Source organism: Cydia amplana, chromosome 11 (assembly GCF_948474715.1).
Source record: "Cydia amplana chromosome 11, ilCydAmpl1.1, whole genome shotgun sequence".
NCBI classification, from domain to species: Eukaryota; Metazoa; Arthropoda; class Insecta; order Lepidoptera; family Tortricidae; genus Cydia; species Cydia amplana.
This window is the reverse complement of record NC_086079.1, coordinates 10,759,078-10,775,590: the sequence shown is the minus strand read 5'-3', so window position 1 is coordinate 10,775,590 and position 16,513 is coordinate 10,759,078. Positions and strand designations below refer to the sequence as shown.

Here is a 16,513-nt window from a genome sequence, read left to right as displayed (position 1 = left end):
GCACTATTCTGAGCGCTAAGTTATTTTGCTTGGTTTCTATATAGATCAATGCATTTAAAATTGCAAATAGAAGTGGTTTCATTCGGTAATTAGCTCGATAATGCTTGCCGGTTTTTTATGCACCGTTATTTCAATCTTATCGCCTCGTCATAGGTAAATGATTTCTATATAAATCAATAAGTTGCTCGTCTATTAAGTTTTATGCAATAACAATACGCTAGTAATTATTATTTTAAAGTACGACAAAGTAAGTTAATGTTTAAAAAGTGTACGTTGTAGGTACCGTTATAAATAAATACCTACCGCTAATTTTGTTCTATGCCACGCTTGCTACTTCTATTCTTTATTGTGCATAAAGATTTAATACATTTTATTTGCTTCGACTCATTAAAGGTGCATTTTAGTTGTTTATTTGCATTTAATAGGTAATTACGACTAGGGTTCAAAGTTCATTGAGGTGAATTCCTATGGTTCAAAGTCCGTTGTGGTAAATTCCAGTGTACATCGCTGCGCGCTGTTACCGGGAGCGTGTTGCTACGCGGTTTCCGGGCTATTCGCGAGTACGAGCGCTGTGGAGACGGGTTCGCCGGACGCGGCCGGTGCTGCTGGCGGGCTCGGCGGCAGCTGTGCTGGACTAGACGGCTGGATCGTGTTACCGGTTTGATTGCACCATTTTATTTACCTAGCTCATTGTTTGTTGTTTAAAATGGGTGAGGAATTCATTAGAAAATTAAATAGAAGGCGCGGTGGTCTTAAAAGTCAGTTGACCGTTTTTAAAGACTTTGTAAAAACAGTACAAGGGTCTGAGCACACGTCATTATTAATAAAGGAGCTGAGTTTGCGATTAGATGGACTTCGTAAATTAATGGTTGATTATGACGCCGTACAAGTTCAACTTGAAGATATTTCCCCTAATTTAGACGAACAAATAGCGGAACGAACTCAAACCGAAAGTCTTTTCTATTCGCAAATTGCGTTAGCGCAAGATATAATTGATTCGTTTTCGGCAAAAAATAGTGTGGACAGTGGCTCAACTAAGTCGAGCTCTTGTCATGAAAAACATTCGTCAGTTCGTCTACCAGTAATAAATTTGCCGACGTTTGATGGAAATTACACGCGTTGGTTAGAGTTTAAAGATTTATTTGAGTCATTGATAAATAACAACGAGTCTATTGCGCCGATAAATAAATTCCACTATTTAAGGAATTCGTTACAAGGAAGTGCTAGTTTAGCAATAAGGTCAATTGATTTTTCTGCCAGCGGATACGAGCTTGCGTGGAAAACATTGTGTGAAAGATACGATAATAAAAATATATTAATAAATAATCATTTGAGTGCGATCGTAAATATTAATCCTATACAAAAGGAGTCTTTTAAGGCATTAAGGTATTTAATTGATACTGTTTCGAAAAATTTAAGTTCATTGGATACGTTAGGTATTTCAACTCAGGGTTGGGACCCGTTGGTGATTTTTTTGGTCTCGGCGAAGTTAGATCCCAAAACAAATGGAAAGTGGGAAGAGTATAAAGGCAATTTTTCGTGCCTACCCTCAGGTGCTTTAAATAAAAATTCTTCTGAAGTACCCACTTTAGAACATTTTAAAGAGTTTTTACGTAATCGTGCTAATGTATTAGAAACGATGTTTTGCAGTCGGTCAAATCAGTCGAATGAAAGTAAACCTGTTTTTAAGGAAAATAAAAATACCAAGTCTTTTGTTTCTTCTGGCGAGGGACCACGGATTAAACCGTGTTTGGTATGCGACCAGAACCATCATGTTTACCAGTGCACCAAGTTTAAGTCTATGAGTCTGGAGGACAGGCTTGTTGAAGTTTCAAAACATAAACTTTGTAAAAATTGTCTACGCGCGGGACATGACGGTTCTCAATGCACTTTGAAAGGTTCCTGTCGCAGTTGCAAGAAAAAACACAATTCTCTCTTGCATTGCGACAGCGTCAGTAGTAATAATAATAATGCTGCTCCTACCGACTCTGTAAAAAATATTAACACTTCTGTTCACATGTCGACTGACGCTGACGCATCGGGTCAGGTTATGTTGTGCACGGCTCAAGTCGAAGTATATTGTCCTAAGAATAACGCTACTTACGTCGCTCGTGCACTCTTAGACAATGGTAGTCAATCGTGTTTAATCTCAGAAAAATTTAAGCAAAAGTTAAAACTACCTACAAATCAAATTGAACCATTTGATATTACTGGGATCAATAAACAGAAAACGGAGATATCTGAACGTATCCAACTAAAAGTCAAGTCTCGCTTTAATTCTTACGAATTAGATGCTAATTTTTGGGTGGTCCCCGAAATCTCGGATGATGTGCCAAATGTGGCAATCGATATCGAAAAATTAGATTTGCCGCATGTTGAGCTAGCGGATCCGCTGTTCTATAAACCGGATCAGGTTGATATTTTGTTGTCAGGGGACAGATTTTTTAAAGTTCTTAAGCCAGATCAAATAGATCTAGGAGAAGGAAAACCTATGCTACAAGATACTAAGCTAGGATGGTTAGTAGTTGGTCGCACGGGCGAAAGCTACAACCAAATTAATAATGTTTATTGTCATTTAGCCACTACAAGGCGCCAGACGTCACTACAAGATGTCGATAATTCTCTAAAGCGTTTTTGGGAGGTGGAAGATTTGCCTTCCGATTGTAAGTCTTTGTCTGTTGATGAAGAGTTTTGTGAAACTCATTATGTTGATAATACTAGTCGTTTACCTGATGGTCGATTCTCTGTACAGATGCCATTCAAGGAAAAACCCGAGGAAACTCTCGGAAACTCATATCCTATAGCTATGAGACGTTTTCTTAACTTGGAAAAGAAGTTAGATAAAAATCCCAACGTTAAAGAACAGTATCGTGATTTTTTGCAGGAGTATGCTGATTTAGGACACATGACTGAAGTTAAACGGCCAAGTTTCGGGTGTTACTTGCCCCACCACTGTGTTATTCGTGAGCAAAAGGAAACTACTAAGCTTAGAGTCGTTTATGATGCGTCAGCTTCTACGAGCTCAGGCAAGTCTCTGAATGACATTCAGGCAGTAGGTCCAGTTGTGCAAAGTGACCTACTTTCAATTCTGTTGCGTTTCCGTACTAATAGGTTCGTTCTAACAGCTGACATCGAAAAGATGTATAGGCAGGTCTCTCTTAGCGAACAACAGCGCCATCTTCAACTCATTCTGTGGAGAGACCAGGCTGATCAGCCTGTCAAGATTTTTCAGCTCAACACTGTTACGTATGGAATGGCTTCGGCACCTTTCATCACAACAAGGTGCCTCAAGCAGTTAGCTCTCGAATGTCAAGATGAAGTGACTTCTAATGTCATTAAAAATGATTTTTACATTGATGATCTTAACACAGGGTCGTCAACAGTAGAAGAGTTAAAGTATATATATGAAAATGTTGTCAAAGTTCTAAATTCTGCATGCTTTCCCCTGCGCAAATTTCGCACGAATTGTCCTCAAATTTTAGAAGACCAGTCAGGGTCTACGAATTGCCTTGACTTTAATAATGATGCTTCAGTTTTAGGCCTAAAATGGTCCCCTCAGGCGGATACCTTGCATTTTCCGATAGACTTTGCACCGCCTAATAAAATAACAAAGCGAACCATCATATCTACAACATGCAAATTGTTTGACCCATTGGGGCTTCTATGTTGCTGTATAGTAAAACCTAAGATTCTTCTGCAGAATTTGTGGTCTGCCAAATTGGACTGGGATACTCCAGTACCTTTGGATTTTGAAAAAAGATGGTTAAAGTTTGTCAACAATTTGGATCATTTGACAAATATCAATTTAAATAGACATGTTCTATGTGATTTACCTAATACTGAGCGCACAGAGAGTCATTGTTTTGTTGATGCGTCCCAAGAGGCGTACGGAGCATGTGTGTATTTGCGGTCGGTTGACAGCAATGATCATGTGACAGTTCGATTGCTTTGCGCAAAGGCCAGAGTGGCCCCAATTAAAGTTTTAAGTATCCCACGGCTTGAACTGTGCGCCAGTTTATTGGGCGCTCAATTGTGCACGAAAGTAGCTCAGTCTATAAAAACTAAAATTGTCAAACATGTAATGTGGACCGACAGTATGGTCGTTCTCGGTTGGCTTAAATCGCAGTCTAAAACTCTGCAAGCTTTCGTACGCAATCGAGTAAATAAAATTAATGAGTTGACTCAAGGTCACGAGTGGAAACACGTACCTACGGATTTTAATCCGGCAGATCTAGCGTCGCGGGGCGTTGATCCGCAGCATCTGCCGTCTTTGTCTTTCTGGTGGGAAGGTCCTTCGTTCCTGAAGAAGGATTTTACGGAGTGGCCCTCACAGCCTCAAACGCCTTCAGACTTACCTGAGGTCAAGGTGTTACTAACTGTTAAAGACGAAACCTTAAGCTCTGGTGATCCCGTCGTAACATTCGATCGACATTCTAGTTACGTACGTCTGAAAAGGATGTATGCTTACGTCTTCCGGTTTATACATAATTGTAGAAAATCAAATGCCAAACTTAAGGGACCTTTAACAGTTCAGGAGCTTAAGGACTCGTTGGCGTTTTTAGTTAAAAAATGTCAAGCGCAGTCGTTTCAAAAAGACATCCAAAATTTAAGCCAAGGTAAACCACTTCATAGCCGAAGTAGACTTTTGTCTCTCAACCCTTTCGTAGATCCCAGTGGTGTTTTACGTGTAGGAGGGAGAATAAGTAATTCCAACTATCATTTTAATAAAAAACACCCAATTTTGTTAGATGCTAAGCATCACTTTACAAAGCTTATTATGAGATACGAGCACTTACGTTTGTATCACGCAGGTGCTCAGTTGATTTTATCGTCACTACGCGAAGAGTTCTGGCCAGTGGGTGGTAGGAATTTAGCTCGGAGTATATCTCAAAGGTGTGTCGACTGTGTTAGGCAAAGAGGAAAAACAGTTCAGCCTATAATGGGTGATCTACCGAGCGTAAGAGTAGAAACAAGTTCCGCTTTCCAATCTACTGGGATTGACTTCGCCGGTCCTTTCATGATAGCTAATAAGAAGGGACGCGGCAGTCGTAATACTAAAGCCTACCTATGTGTCTTTGTGTGCCTTGCCTCTAAGGCGATCCACCTCGAGGTGGTTAGCGATTTATCCACTGAAGCTTTCATACTGTGTCTACGCAGGTTCGTATCGCGTCGTGGCAGGCCCGAGGTAATTTACTGTGATAACGGGAAAAACTTTGTAGGCGCGCACAATGAGCTAGGTAGAGTTTTACGGTCCAGCCGTCATCCAGTTTCGGATTACGCAGCTAACGAATCGATTAACTTTAAATTTATGCCCGCGTACGCGCCTAACTTTGGCGGAATATGGGAGGCTGGCGTCCGAGCAGCCAAATTTCATTTAAAACGCATTGCTGGTAACGCAAACCTGACGTTTGAGGAGCTTACTACTTTTTTTGTGCAAACGGAGGCTATTCTAAATTCTCGTCCTATCACTCCTCTTTCATCAGACCCCAACGACATGTGTCCCCTTACCCCAGGGCATTTTTTGATTACTCGGCCACTGACTTCATCTGTGCCATCTCTACCCGTCACGGGCACTCCAGCTACGAGATACAAGCGCATCGAGCTTCTTCGGCAGCAGTTTTGGGAAAGATGGCGTCGCGAATTTATGGCTGAGCTACAACAGCGCGTAAAATGGAAAACCAATCAAAGAGGAATCCAGATCGGAGATCTCGTTCTACTTAAAGAAGACAATCTGATGCCGTTACAATGGCGCATGGGGCGCGTCATTCATCTTTACAATGGCCCTGACGGTGTTTGTCGGGTCGCCGATATATTGACGGAGAAAGGTCCAATCAAAAGGGCCGTAAACAAGATGTGTCTTCTGCCAACTGATCCTGAACCCGATGACGAGGACAATAAGTCAAAGGATGATCAGACCGATCCCTAAAAATCAGTCTTCAGAATCTGATCCCTTGAAAGCAGTATGCTTTCAACGCCGCGGAGGATGTTAACGCCTCGTCTTTGCTCGGGAATCTTCGGGAGCCGTCGCCGACGCAACGCATGGTGCGGGGCGCGGAGAAGCGGGGCCGGCAGCGGCATTCTCTCAGCAATCTTGCGACGGACGGTCGTGCCCGTCCGCTTACCACTAGTGATATTCTACCACCTATGTATCACCAAAGTACTTAATTATACGTGCATGTATTGGACTACGAGTGTCATTTTAACTCACCTCATCCACGACCCCAAGATCTTCTCGTCCACCCCTACATGCGTGGACAACAAGTATGTACCTATTGTGTAAGTTTATGCATGCATCCTTATTGTTCAAAGACCAAATCCGTAAGACAATGCAAAATCAACTCAAGACGTTAATTAGTTTTAAATTCAACACATCATCTGATCATCTGATCATTTGTTTACACTAGAATCGATTATCATTGTTATTATTATTCACTTGCGGTACACCAGGTGCCGAGTATCCCCACCGATCAGGAGGCCTCACTGTCCTGCCAAAGCGAGAAACAAAGTAATCAGTTGTCTGCAATGCTGGACGAGTACGTTGGAAACTACCTGTGGTACTGGAGCCGCGCACTCGGTTTGCCCAGGTGTCCCCTGCTACTATATCATCATACGGAAAGTGGTCGACGGGTGAATCGCGGCGCCGCGTGGAGTCTAATATGAGTTGTCTGCGGTTTCGTCGTATTATTCTGCCCGTCTGGAGTTTGACTGAATACGATCTAGGGCCTACTAATGCTATGATTTTACCGTCACACCACCTGCCACCATTACGAACTTTAACTAACGAGCCAGGTTCTAGCGGTGTAAGGTTTTTACTTCCCCTATCAAAATATCTTTTTTGCGGAAGTTGACGGTCTTGCAATTCTTGTCGAATTTTCCTGTTATTTACGGGTTTAGGTAACAATCGTTCCGGCAAGCAAGGCAAAGAACTACGCAACTTCCTATTTTTTAGGATTTCTGCCGGAGATGGTAACTTGTCACTAATGGGTGTATTTAAATAACCTAACAGAGCCAGTCTAAAGTCCGAAGAATCTTCTGCGGTTTTACGTAATATTGACTTTATTGTCTGAATGGCGCGCTCCACTTGTCCATTCGATTGAGCATATCTAGGTGATGACGTATGATGCTCAAAGCCCCACTCTTTACTAAAGTTTCGAAATAATACCGACGAAAATTCCGGCCCATTGTCTGAGAACACGATATCTGGTATTCCCTCCCTACAGAAAATATTTTTTAAATGATTAATCACATGCCCCGACGTGAGGGACCCTAATTTTATAACCTCCACATATTTGCTAAAATAATCAATAATGCAAAGATACGATTCTCTCCCGTAATGAAAAATATCAGTGCCGATCTTTGACCACGGACGCGACGGAACATTATGCGGTGTCAAAGGTTGTTTACTGTTCTCTTTCCTATGCATAAGGCAGGGTTGACAATGGGAGATCATGTCTGTAATCTGAGAATTCAACCGCTCCCGCTCAAACGAATAGTCGTATCGGTATCATAAGAGTTTTTTTCTTTTTGAGAATATTTATAGATTAAATGGCCAAAAACTCAGAAAATTTGTATCGCTGGTTTTGGCGGTATTTAGATATTTAGTTTTTACTTGAGAATGAGTAGCTAAATTTCGTCAGCTTTAGTAAGAACTATAATGGCGTATTTTGCAAACGTTCGCTTTTTTTGTTTGCATCGGGAGGTCCCTGGTTCCATCCCCAGTAATTGTATACTGCTACAGAACTTTTTGTATTTTTTTTTATACTTAAATTTCGTGTAGTTGTTTTTTTATTTTGAAAAAATGAAAAATTTCGTATTTTTTATTTATCAAGCGCGGGTTAAGCGTATTCGTTTAATTTTTGTTTGTAGCTTTATGTAGTTATTAATTTTTTGTTTATATTACATGTACTATACCTATATTTTAATAAATATTTTTGCCATTCATTCATTCAGTGTTAAGCTCTGCTCGCGAGGTCTACAGCTCACAGAGCCACTAGTTTAGTGTTACGTCGGATAAAATGCGGTAGGTACACACTGGTTTCTATACAAAATTCAGTGCTATTTTCTATTTTTTTTTAATAAAACCAACGAGTATCGGGGAAGAAATTGAGTACTTTAAACAATATTAGCACAATTACATATTTATCAGACATCAAATAGCCTCGATAGCAGTGGCGGCGCGTCCTTAAAAGCCGATTCCCACCGGCTTGCCTGTTTTTGGACGTTTGAGCAGTGTTGTAAAGGAAATATGTAAGCCAAAATAGCCCCGGCTTGCCTATGGATATGTTTGACGCGCCGCCACTGCTCGATAGCCATTACTTCTGTCGCAAATTTCGCGCGGATCGCCATATCTTTTGTCCCCTTCTAATTGCCTGGCTTTACTACCTATCTGAACCTCGTTTTACTTTGTAAGTTCGATGATCACATGAGTATTTAGTGAAATTGCTTAAACAAGTATGAGCTTTGTCAACGCTTCGTTAGCGTGTTATAACCAAATATTCTGTACATAGTGAAACTAACGGCAACTTGACTGAATGTTACATAACTTCTATAATACCTAACCCTATGCGTAATACTTGTCAAACATTTGTACCAACATTGGTTCCAAACTACACTGCCGGTATATCACATGTTTACCAAACAGATTACCGGAGCTATACTAACTCACAACCTAATTAACATTATAGACAACATTTACCGAGTACGCTAGTATGTTGCAAGCTAGGGATCCATGTTAAACTGATACTGAAATTACCAGAAGCAAATGGATTTAAAGTTTTTGCAGTGTTACATTTCAACCATTTAAAAAAGCATGTTGAAAAGAAATTCTTCAGACGTTTTAAGTAGATGCTTTTAAGTAGTCACTATTGGTACCCGTACCCTATTATGCGAACTGCAAGGTAGGGGAAATATTTAAAAGTGGCACGGTAAATGCTTACTTGGGTCGTATTTAACATATAAACTGTTTGGGTGAGGATAAGGCCGCAAAGTATGTCTTACCAATCTTACCTGCTGGTTTGACTTCAGTAAATGATAGGTAGGTATTGTGGCGCATCACTACAAGCTGCCCTCATCCCCTCAGTCGGCACAGCACGTCAACGTCATTCAGTCTGTCGTTAAGGTATCTGTCCGCTAGATAAAAAATCAAATAATCAACTGTCTATAAGTAGTAAGGGTAAGGTAAACGTACTGGTGCTCGACGCGGCCCCGGTACATGTCATCTTGAAACTTAAGTCGTTGTCAATAGAGGTGATAGCAGGGTGTCATCTATTGGGCATTAGCATGTCGAGTACTAGTACCTTATAACTAGCAGCTCATAGCCGCAAGGTGCTGTCATAAATACCCGTCCTATTGGAGCTGATTTGTATTGGCCATGCTGTACTCCTATGTAGGGCTTCCAAATACCGGACTTCTCACAATACCGGTATTAATACCGAAACTGTCTTCATCAATACCGGGATCCCGGGATCCCGGTATTGGATATGAATCGCTTAAAAATATATAGTTTTATTAAAAAGGGGAATTAGAAAGGCTCACTGGAATACCAGATATGTCCTAAAAGCTATTACAACAATAAACAATCAATGCCGCCATCTGCAATAATTTTATTTCACACTCCAGGTTGGCAATAATTTTATCCAATTTGTTGACTTCACCTCACCAGTCACATTTGTAGTCCAACTTAACCAACCAGACAACATTTTTTCAAATTTCCGTCAAAATTGGTTTGCCATTATTACAGTTATCTTTGCTCTTTCGTTTTATTTTTTGATAAAATTATAAGAACTAATTATGTTAATGTTAATGTCACTATCATCATATTCATCACTCACATAACTTCAGGATTCATCCACCACCAACCACCAAATATTTATCTGACGCATTAGGCAACGATCTTGTTTCAATAATAAAATGCGGGCTAGAGACCAGTTAGAGTTAGACCAAGTAAAGTCTGCAACGATTTTGATAGCATACGCAGTACGCAGTGCAAGTATTATTTGTACGTCATAATTTCATAGAAGTTTGACGTTTAATATAACACTTGCACTGCGCGTGCTATCAAAATCGTTGCAGACTTTTCTTGGTCTAACTCTAGATGCGTCTGACCTTTAGTAAGCTTTTTGATACAGCCGAATATAATAATTTAAAGGGGTTATACTGCGCATTTCCCTCATTTTTTTAAATACCGGGTTCCTGGTATTGCCTTTAATAATACCGGTATTGAAAAATGCGTTTAAAAAGACGGGATCCCGGGATCCAGAAATACCGGGATCCCGGTATTGGAAGCCCTACTCCTATGTAATAATGCTCGGAGCGTGCAATCCGTGGCCCTCCGGTAAGTCTTAGCCAGCTCATATAATAAACATCAACCTAACAAGATCTAAACTAAAATGTTAGAAATATTATAATAAATGTGTTCATTTAGCATTTGTCCTTAGAAGCGCTGGTAGCCTAGCGGTAAGAGCGTACGACTTGCAATCCGGAGGTCGCGGGCTCGTACCAATGAGTTTTTCGGAACTTATGTACGAAATATCATTTGATATTTACCAATCGCTTTTCGGTGAAGGAAAACATCGTGAGGAAACCGGACTAATCCCAATACGGGCCTAGTTTACCCTCTGGGTTGGAAGGTCAGATGGCAGTCGCTTTCGTAAAAGCTAGTGCCCACGCCAATTACTGGGATTAGTTGCCAAGCGGACCCCAGGCTCCCATGAGCCGTGGCAAAATGCCGGGACAACGCGAGGAAGATGATGATTTAGCATTTGTCCTTCTAATTCTTCTAGAATGTTAATGTACCGTAAAATGGGGCGAATAGGGTTCGCGGGGAGAGTTGGGTTATGAAAGGGGAGAGAAGGGATGAAATGGGGGTGAGATGGGATTTTAAGGCTACTGCTACAAAAATAATGTACCTATTCCAATTTAAAATGGAGCTATAGTAATACTCATAATAAAAAAAATCGATCCAACAATCTTCCAAAATCACCTTTGTATGAAATGCCATCACACCTTACGAGGGACTACGGTGTGAGGTGGGATTTCCTGTTTATCGTCAACTATACATCAACTACCCAAAATCAAATAAAAACTAAAATACAAACGTCCGGAACACTTATTATATACACCATTCAGTTTGCATATGTAAAAATAAAATGTTATCGAGGTTTGAATGTCAGTTTTGCCCCTACTCACCCCATTTTACGGTATAGGTGCATGTGCAAGGATGCATAAAATATAATAGTATTAGCAATCTCTGAAACTTCTCAAAAAATTAAGGTTACCCATCCACACATGAGCAAATAATGGATTTCGGCCAGACAGAGTTAATTTCCAACTTAGAATTATTCCAATATGGCAAATGGGTAAAGTTAGCACACAGTTAGCAAACTTATCAAAGTAATGGAGTTTGCTCAATCGTTCCCCGCCGTATGATAACAATTAATGGAGAGCCACCAACAAAACCACATCGACGGCTCGATAATTTTAATTTCAGTTTAAAACCTTTTTATATCCGCTTTTTGGCGATAAAGCCACCTGTGTATTTACGCATATAAATATTATTTGTACCATATCAAGAGTCACTGCAACAAACAGAATCGCTGGTTAGCTCAGATAGTATAACACTCAATCATTTTTAACAAAAATAGAAACCAGCTTTGACACCGAACCTAACCTACCGAATTAACTTTGTTCCACTTTCTTAGAGCCAAATAAATAGAATATCAGCCTTTATTTTTGAAGATTGCTTTCGTTTTCTTCAGGGTCCTAATATCATCAAAGGGATAAACTATAAAATAAAGTACAGTTCAGTTTTACAGTGTTCAGTAGTACAGTTAGTTTTGTGGGTAACTGTTGAAACAAATTGTACCATGATTACCATCTACAAATGTACACAGTACCGCAATAAATCATTCTTATTCTTATTCTTGGATTTTCATTTATGTCGAATGTTGAGCACAATTGTTGTTAGTATGAAAAGTATGAAAAAATAAGGAATTCGGTGCTGTTTTGGGCATCCAAGATATTTTCGTGATGGTTGCGAAATTAAGTGAGGCTACCTATCTACTTTACGTAGGTACTGTAGGTACCTACAGCTACACAGTACAATGCAATGCAAGAGCAATAACAAATGATTACCTGTGTAGATACCTATAGATATTTTCACACGTCAACATTTTCAAAAGTAATTTTTAAGCCGTTTATGCCTCCTAATTATATGCTTTTTTAATTCCAAAAAATACTAAAACGAAAGGCAGTACCAACGAGTAAGTGGTTGCTTAAATTCAGCAAGTAATCTGCAAAAGTTCGCCCTGAGGGACAGGGTTCATAAGCCGCATAAAATTAATTAATACTAATGAAATATACTTAGTACTGGACCGCCCACAAACTCTCCCCGTCAGGATTATCCCCCCTGAGAGCAGTTTAATTTCTTCCTCTTGAATATACACCGTGGAGGCAAGTAGTTTTAAGGAAATTGTTATGAAAACTGACAGTTGAATATTTCCTTGGCGCTCGGAGTACGTACTTATTAAATGGCCGTGGCAGAATTTTTGGTATTTTTAAAATAAAACAGCTTAATATCATGTTCTAGCTCTATTTTTATAAAATCTTATCTTGTATCCACATTAACCTTTTTTGGTAATGAACAAAAAATTATGATGAAAGTAACTCAATGATGGTGGTAATTTTAAACTTATTAAAGGATGAAGAAATTAAGTTGAAAGTATTCCTTTTTACCCGACTAGGGTTTGCACGACGGATCTGAAATGTATGGGAAGATCCGCGGATCCGGATCCGGATAATTGCATACATTTCGGATCCGGATTGCAAACCCTATACCCGACACCACGAAGTAAAACAGGGTAATGTAGTTTTTAGTGTACGTACCGTATACATATAAATCTATGTATATAGGTTCATTTGTGGCACTTAAGAGACGTGAAGTAAATGTATTTAATTCAAACAAATGGAGATCCTAAACTACCGAAATTATGAAGTTTAAATTTTTTACCTCTTTCAGTTTATGATACGATAAAATTTTAGAAAATTAACCCTTAACGGGAAGAAATTAGGGGTGAAAGTTTGTATTAAAGAAAAATAATAACTGAGTAAGGAGGCAAAGTAGACCTAAACCCAAAGCATCCAATATCGCATGTGAACTTGGGATCTTCAACAATTCGTAAAGCGCGTCTTTAGAACTTGAGTTGAAGCTGATATCCAAGTGCTTCTGCCCAAAAGCCCAAAAGTGACAGCAGTACCCCATCTAAGATATTACTGGCAACTCATACATATTTTGGGCACTCTTTGCCCTGGAATAAAGTATCGGTGACTAATTAAGCATCTAGATATAAAATAACACACCTGTGTTTTGTTTTTTGTACCTTGTATTAGTCAACATATATTATCTGCATCATCACATATGTACAAATACACCAAACATTATAACAACCCGACTGCGTTGCCAATAAGCCTTCAAGAAGCACTCGGAATTTATACTATTATTATTCCGAGCAACGGGCAAAACGCTCACTTGATTTTCGGCAAAAATGCTGCCAAAAAGGGCTTGGCTAAGCTTACAAATGGAAATTGTCGTCTTTACTTTGCAACATGGCCGAGAGCTTGTGAATTTTCCATCGCATGGAATAAGTTACAGTAAAAGGAAACCAGTCGCCTACTCTCTGCAGGTTTTCCAGCGATCCTTTAAGCTCAATTTGCTTCATAGAGATTCTGAGTTATCGGGACGCAGGAATCGAATGGAAACATTGAAGCAAGGTACAGACTTACAGATATTCATCTATCTAATACCTTTAAACGAGCAATTCTTGCATATTTATTTATTTATATATTTATTTATTTATTTATATGTATATATATTTCGGTGATCTAGGAAACGGCTCTAACGATTTCGATGAAATTTGGTATATGGGGGTTTTCGGGGGCAAAAAATCGATCTAGCTAGGTGTTATCTCTGGGAAAACGCTAATTTTTGAGTTTTTATATGTTTACCGAGCAAATCTCGGTCTCCCAGATATTTATACTTAATTCCGTGTAATTTTGTCTTATACCTACTATTTTGTATACCTACAATGAACTGTCATTATATTAAGTGTAGTAATATTTTAGTAACTCCGGTTTATAATGTAGCTTGTATTTTATCTTTGAATTTGTATTAGTTATTACCTTATTAACCTTCAAGAATGTGCGCAGTTAGTGGCAACTATACGACTAAAGTAGACAAAATGATCGCCTAGTACCTACTTCCCAAAAAAAACCGACTTTTATAAAAAAACAGGCAATTCAACACACCTGCAAACGCAAGTAAATTTGTTGACAGCCCGTACCATGAGTCACTGACAGTGTCAAAACTGACATTTACGGTATCGAGAACGTAATTTACTTTCTATACATCAACTGATGGTAGCCGTAAAGGGGTCAAGTGTTCGGATCGTCAAAATGACAGGTGTGACGTGATTTCGATTAAGTTTATTTTTACACGACTGCCCAAACAAAAAGAGTGTATTGTTTTCAGCGTTCATGTTTGTATGTATATATTTATTTATTTAAGAGTTATTACTTAGTTAGTTTAAACTAAGGTAACCATATGGTAGCTTCATCCACCTATCTCTTTGATGTAAGAGACGTACCTACATAGGTATGTGTGTGTAAGTAAACTTCCGCGAACTCCCATGAAACAAACCCCAAGGTAATCTATCGGAGTAGGAGCACCGATGAAAGCTGACCTGCCTAATCGATTTACAGCGAGGTTAGATGCAGAGAAAAACATTTATTTACAATAAAGCAACATACAAAATACCTCCACATTTCTACTTCCATTACAGAACTGTGAAGGCTCCTGTAATGTTTTCCGCGCGATCTAAGAAATTGAATTTCTGCAGGTGGTCTGTTATTAATATAGTGAAACACTTTGCGAATAAACTGTAAGTAAGGAGCGAGAACAACTGTGAGGAGGATAAATAAATGGTTTAGATGCTGTATTTTATTTATTTTTCGCTTACAAATAAAACAGGCGCTTGAATTGCAGAAAAACTTGAACCATTAAAATAAACTATTTAAAGATTCGATTTCTTCTTTTAGTTGGCTCATTTAGCTAAGTGAAACCTAGAATCTATTATGATCAATGATGGTACCAGCAATATGCTCATATGGGGGAGAATTAGTTCATAAAGATTTTTTAGCTATGCATCCCAGTTCAGTTTAAGGGTCATTCTTTGAGATTATGTCTGCGGTTGCATACATATTCTCAGATAATGCAGACTTTTTTGAGAATGGCTGTAAAACGAATAAAGTAGCATTATCAGCTCATGTCATGAATTTTCGACTAACCTAATACCTACATTTGCTCAAACTGTTTTGTACAGAATATTGGATTTTAGCTGTGGAATCCGGCAGAGGTTTGAATTACCGTAGTTTATGTAAAAGTACGGTCAATGTGCATTGGTTTCCATCCCTAAACATACCTACAACCTTACTGATTTTACAAATGAAATCGTCTTACACATAGTAGTATATATATATACAGAATGGTCCAAACCTTGACGTCCACATTTTTTTTTTAGATTCCTCACTTCGTGGGCTATCAGAATATACCCCATGTATGTTAGCCGATTTTATGTAGTTTTCGAGTTATGATTTTTTAAACTTTTAACTTTTGTTATGAAATTCCGGGGTTCCCATACAGGGTGGCGTCGCGATTTCGGGGTTGGTCCCATAATAAAATTTGCTCAGTATAATCCCAAAACCTCCCTGGCAACGGGAATGCAGTTATTTTTAGCCACCCTGTATGGGAACCCCGGAATTTCATAACAAAAGTTAAAAGTTTAAAAAATCATAACTCGAAAACTACGAAAAATCGGCTAACATACATGAGGTATATTCTGATATCCCACGACGTGAGAAATCTAAAAAAAATTTTTGGACGTCAAGGTTTGGACCACCCTGTATGAATACACATCGATGTTACTTATATAATGGCCTACATGTAGTGTTCGGTCCAGCTTTTAGTGAAAGCAAACATTACTCTAACGTCATCCGGTATTCTGACCTCGACCCAACACATTAATGCCAATCCAAGATAAACACTTTTAGTTATACATATACATGTGTAATATCATTCAGGGGCTACGTAGATTTGTACATGTTGTGTCCGCTTTTAATTTATGTTTAGCCATTATGTACTACATAAGTAATAAGAACAATAACAATGTCACAAAATACCTACCTAGAACATCAAAAAAAAATCTGATTTATTCATTTCAGGCATTACAGTCACAGTATAAGCCAATCCAATAGTGACAGTATCACAGCTAATCCAATTTTTTAGAAGTGAAATAGTTGTTATGTAGTTTCCTGTTAAAAGTTATCTACTTTAATAATATAATGTAAATATAATTGTATAATAATGTGTATATGGTTTGTGTCTCTGTTTGATATTTTATTTTTACACCCATATTATAAAAACCTAATCTAAGACTTCACATAAAGATAATGTATTAATAAT

The 16,513-nt window shown here is 38.8% G+C and overlaps 1 protein-coding gene across 1 annotated transcript; it reads left to right on the top strand.

Annotated features, from left to right (window-relative positions):
* Nucleotides 1-1,639: 1,639 nt before the first annotated feature.
* On the top strand, nt 1,640-5,926 carry LOC134652324 (uncharacterized). Its single transcript, XM_063507496.1, has one exon. The coding sequence runs from the start codon at nt 1,640-1,642 to the stop codon at nt 5,924-5,926; it is 4,287 nt and encodes a 1,428-aa protein (XP_063363566.1).
* Nucleotides 5,927-16,513: the final 10,587 nt, after the last annotated feature.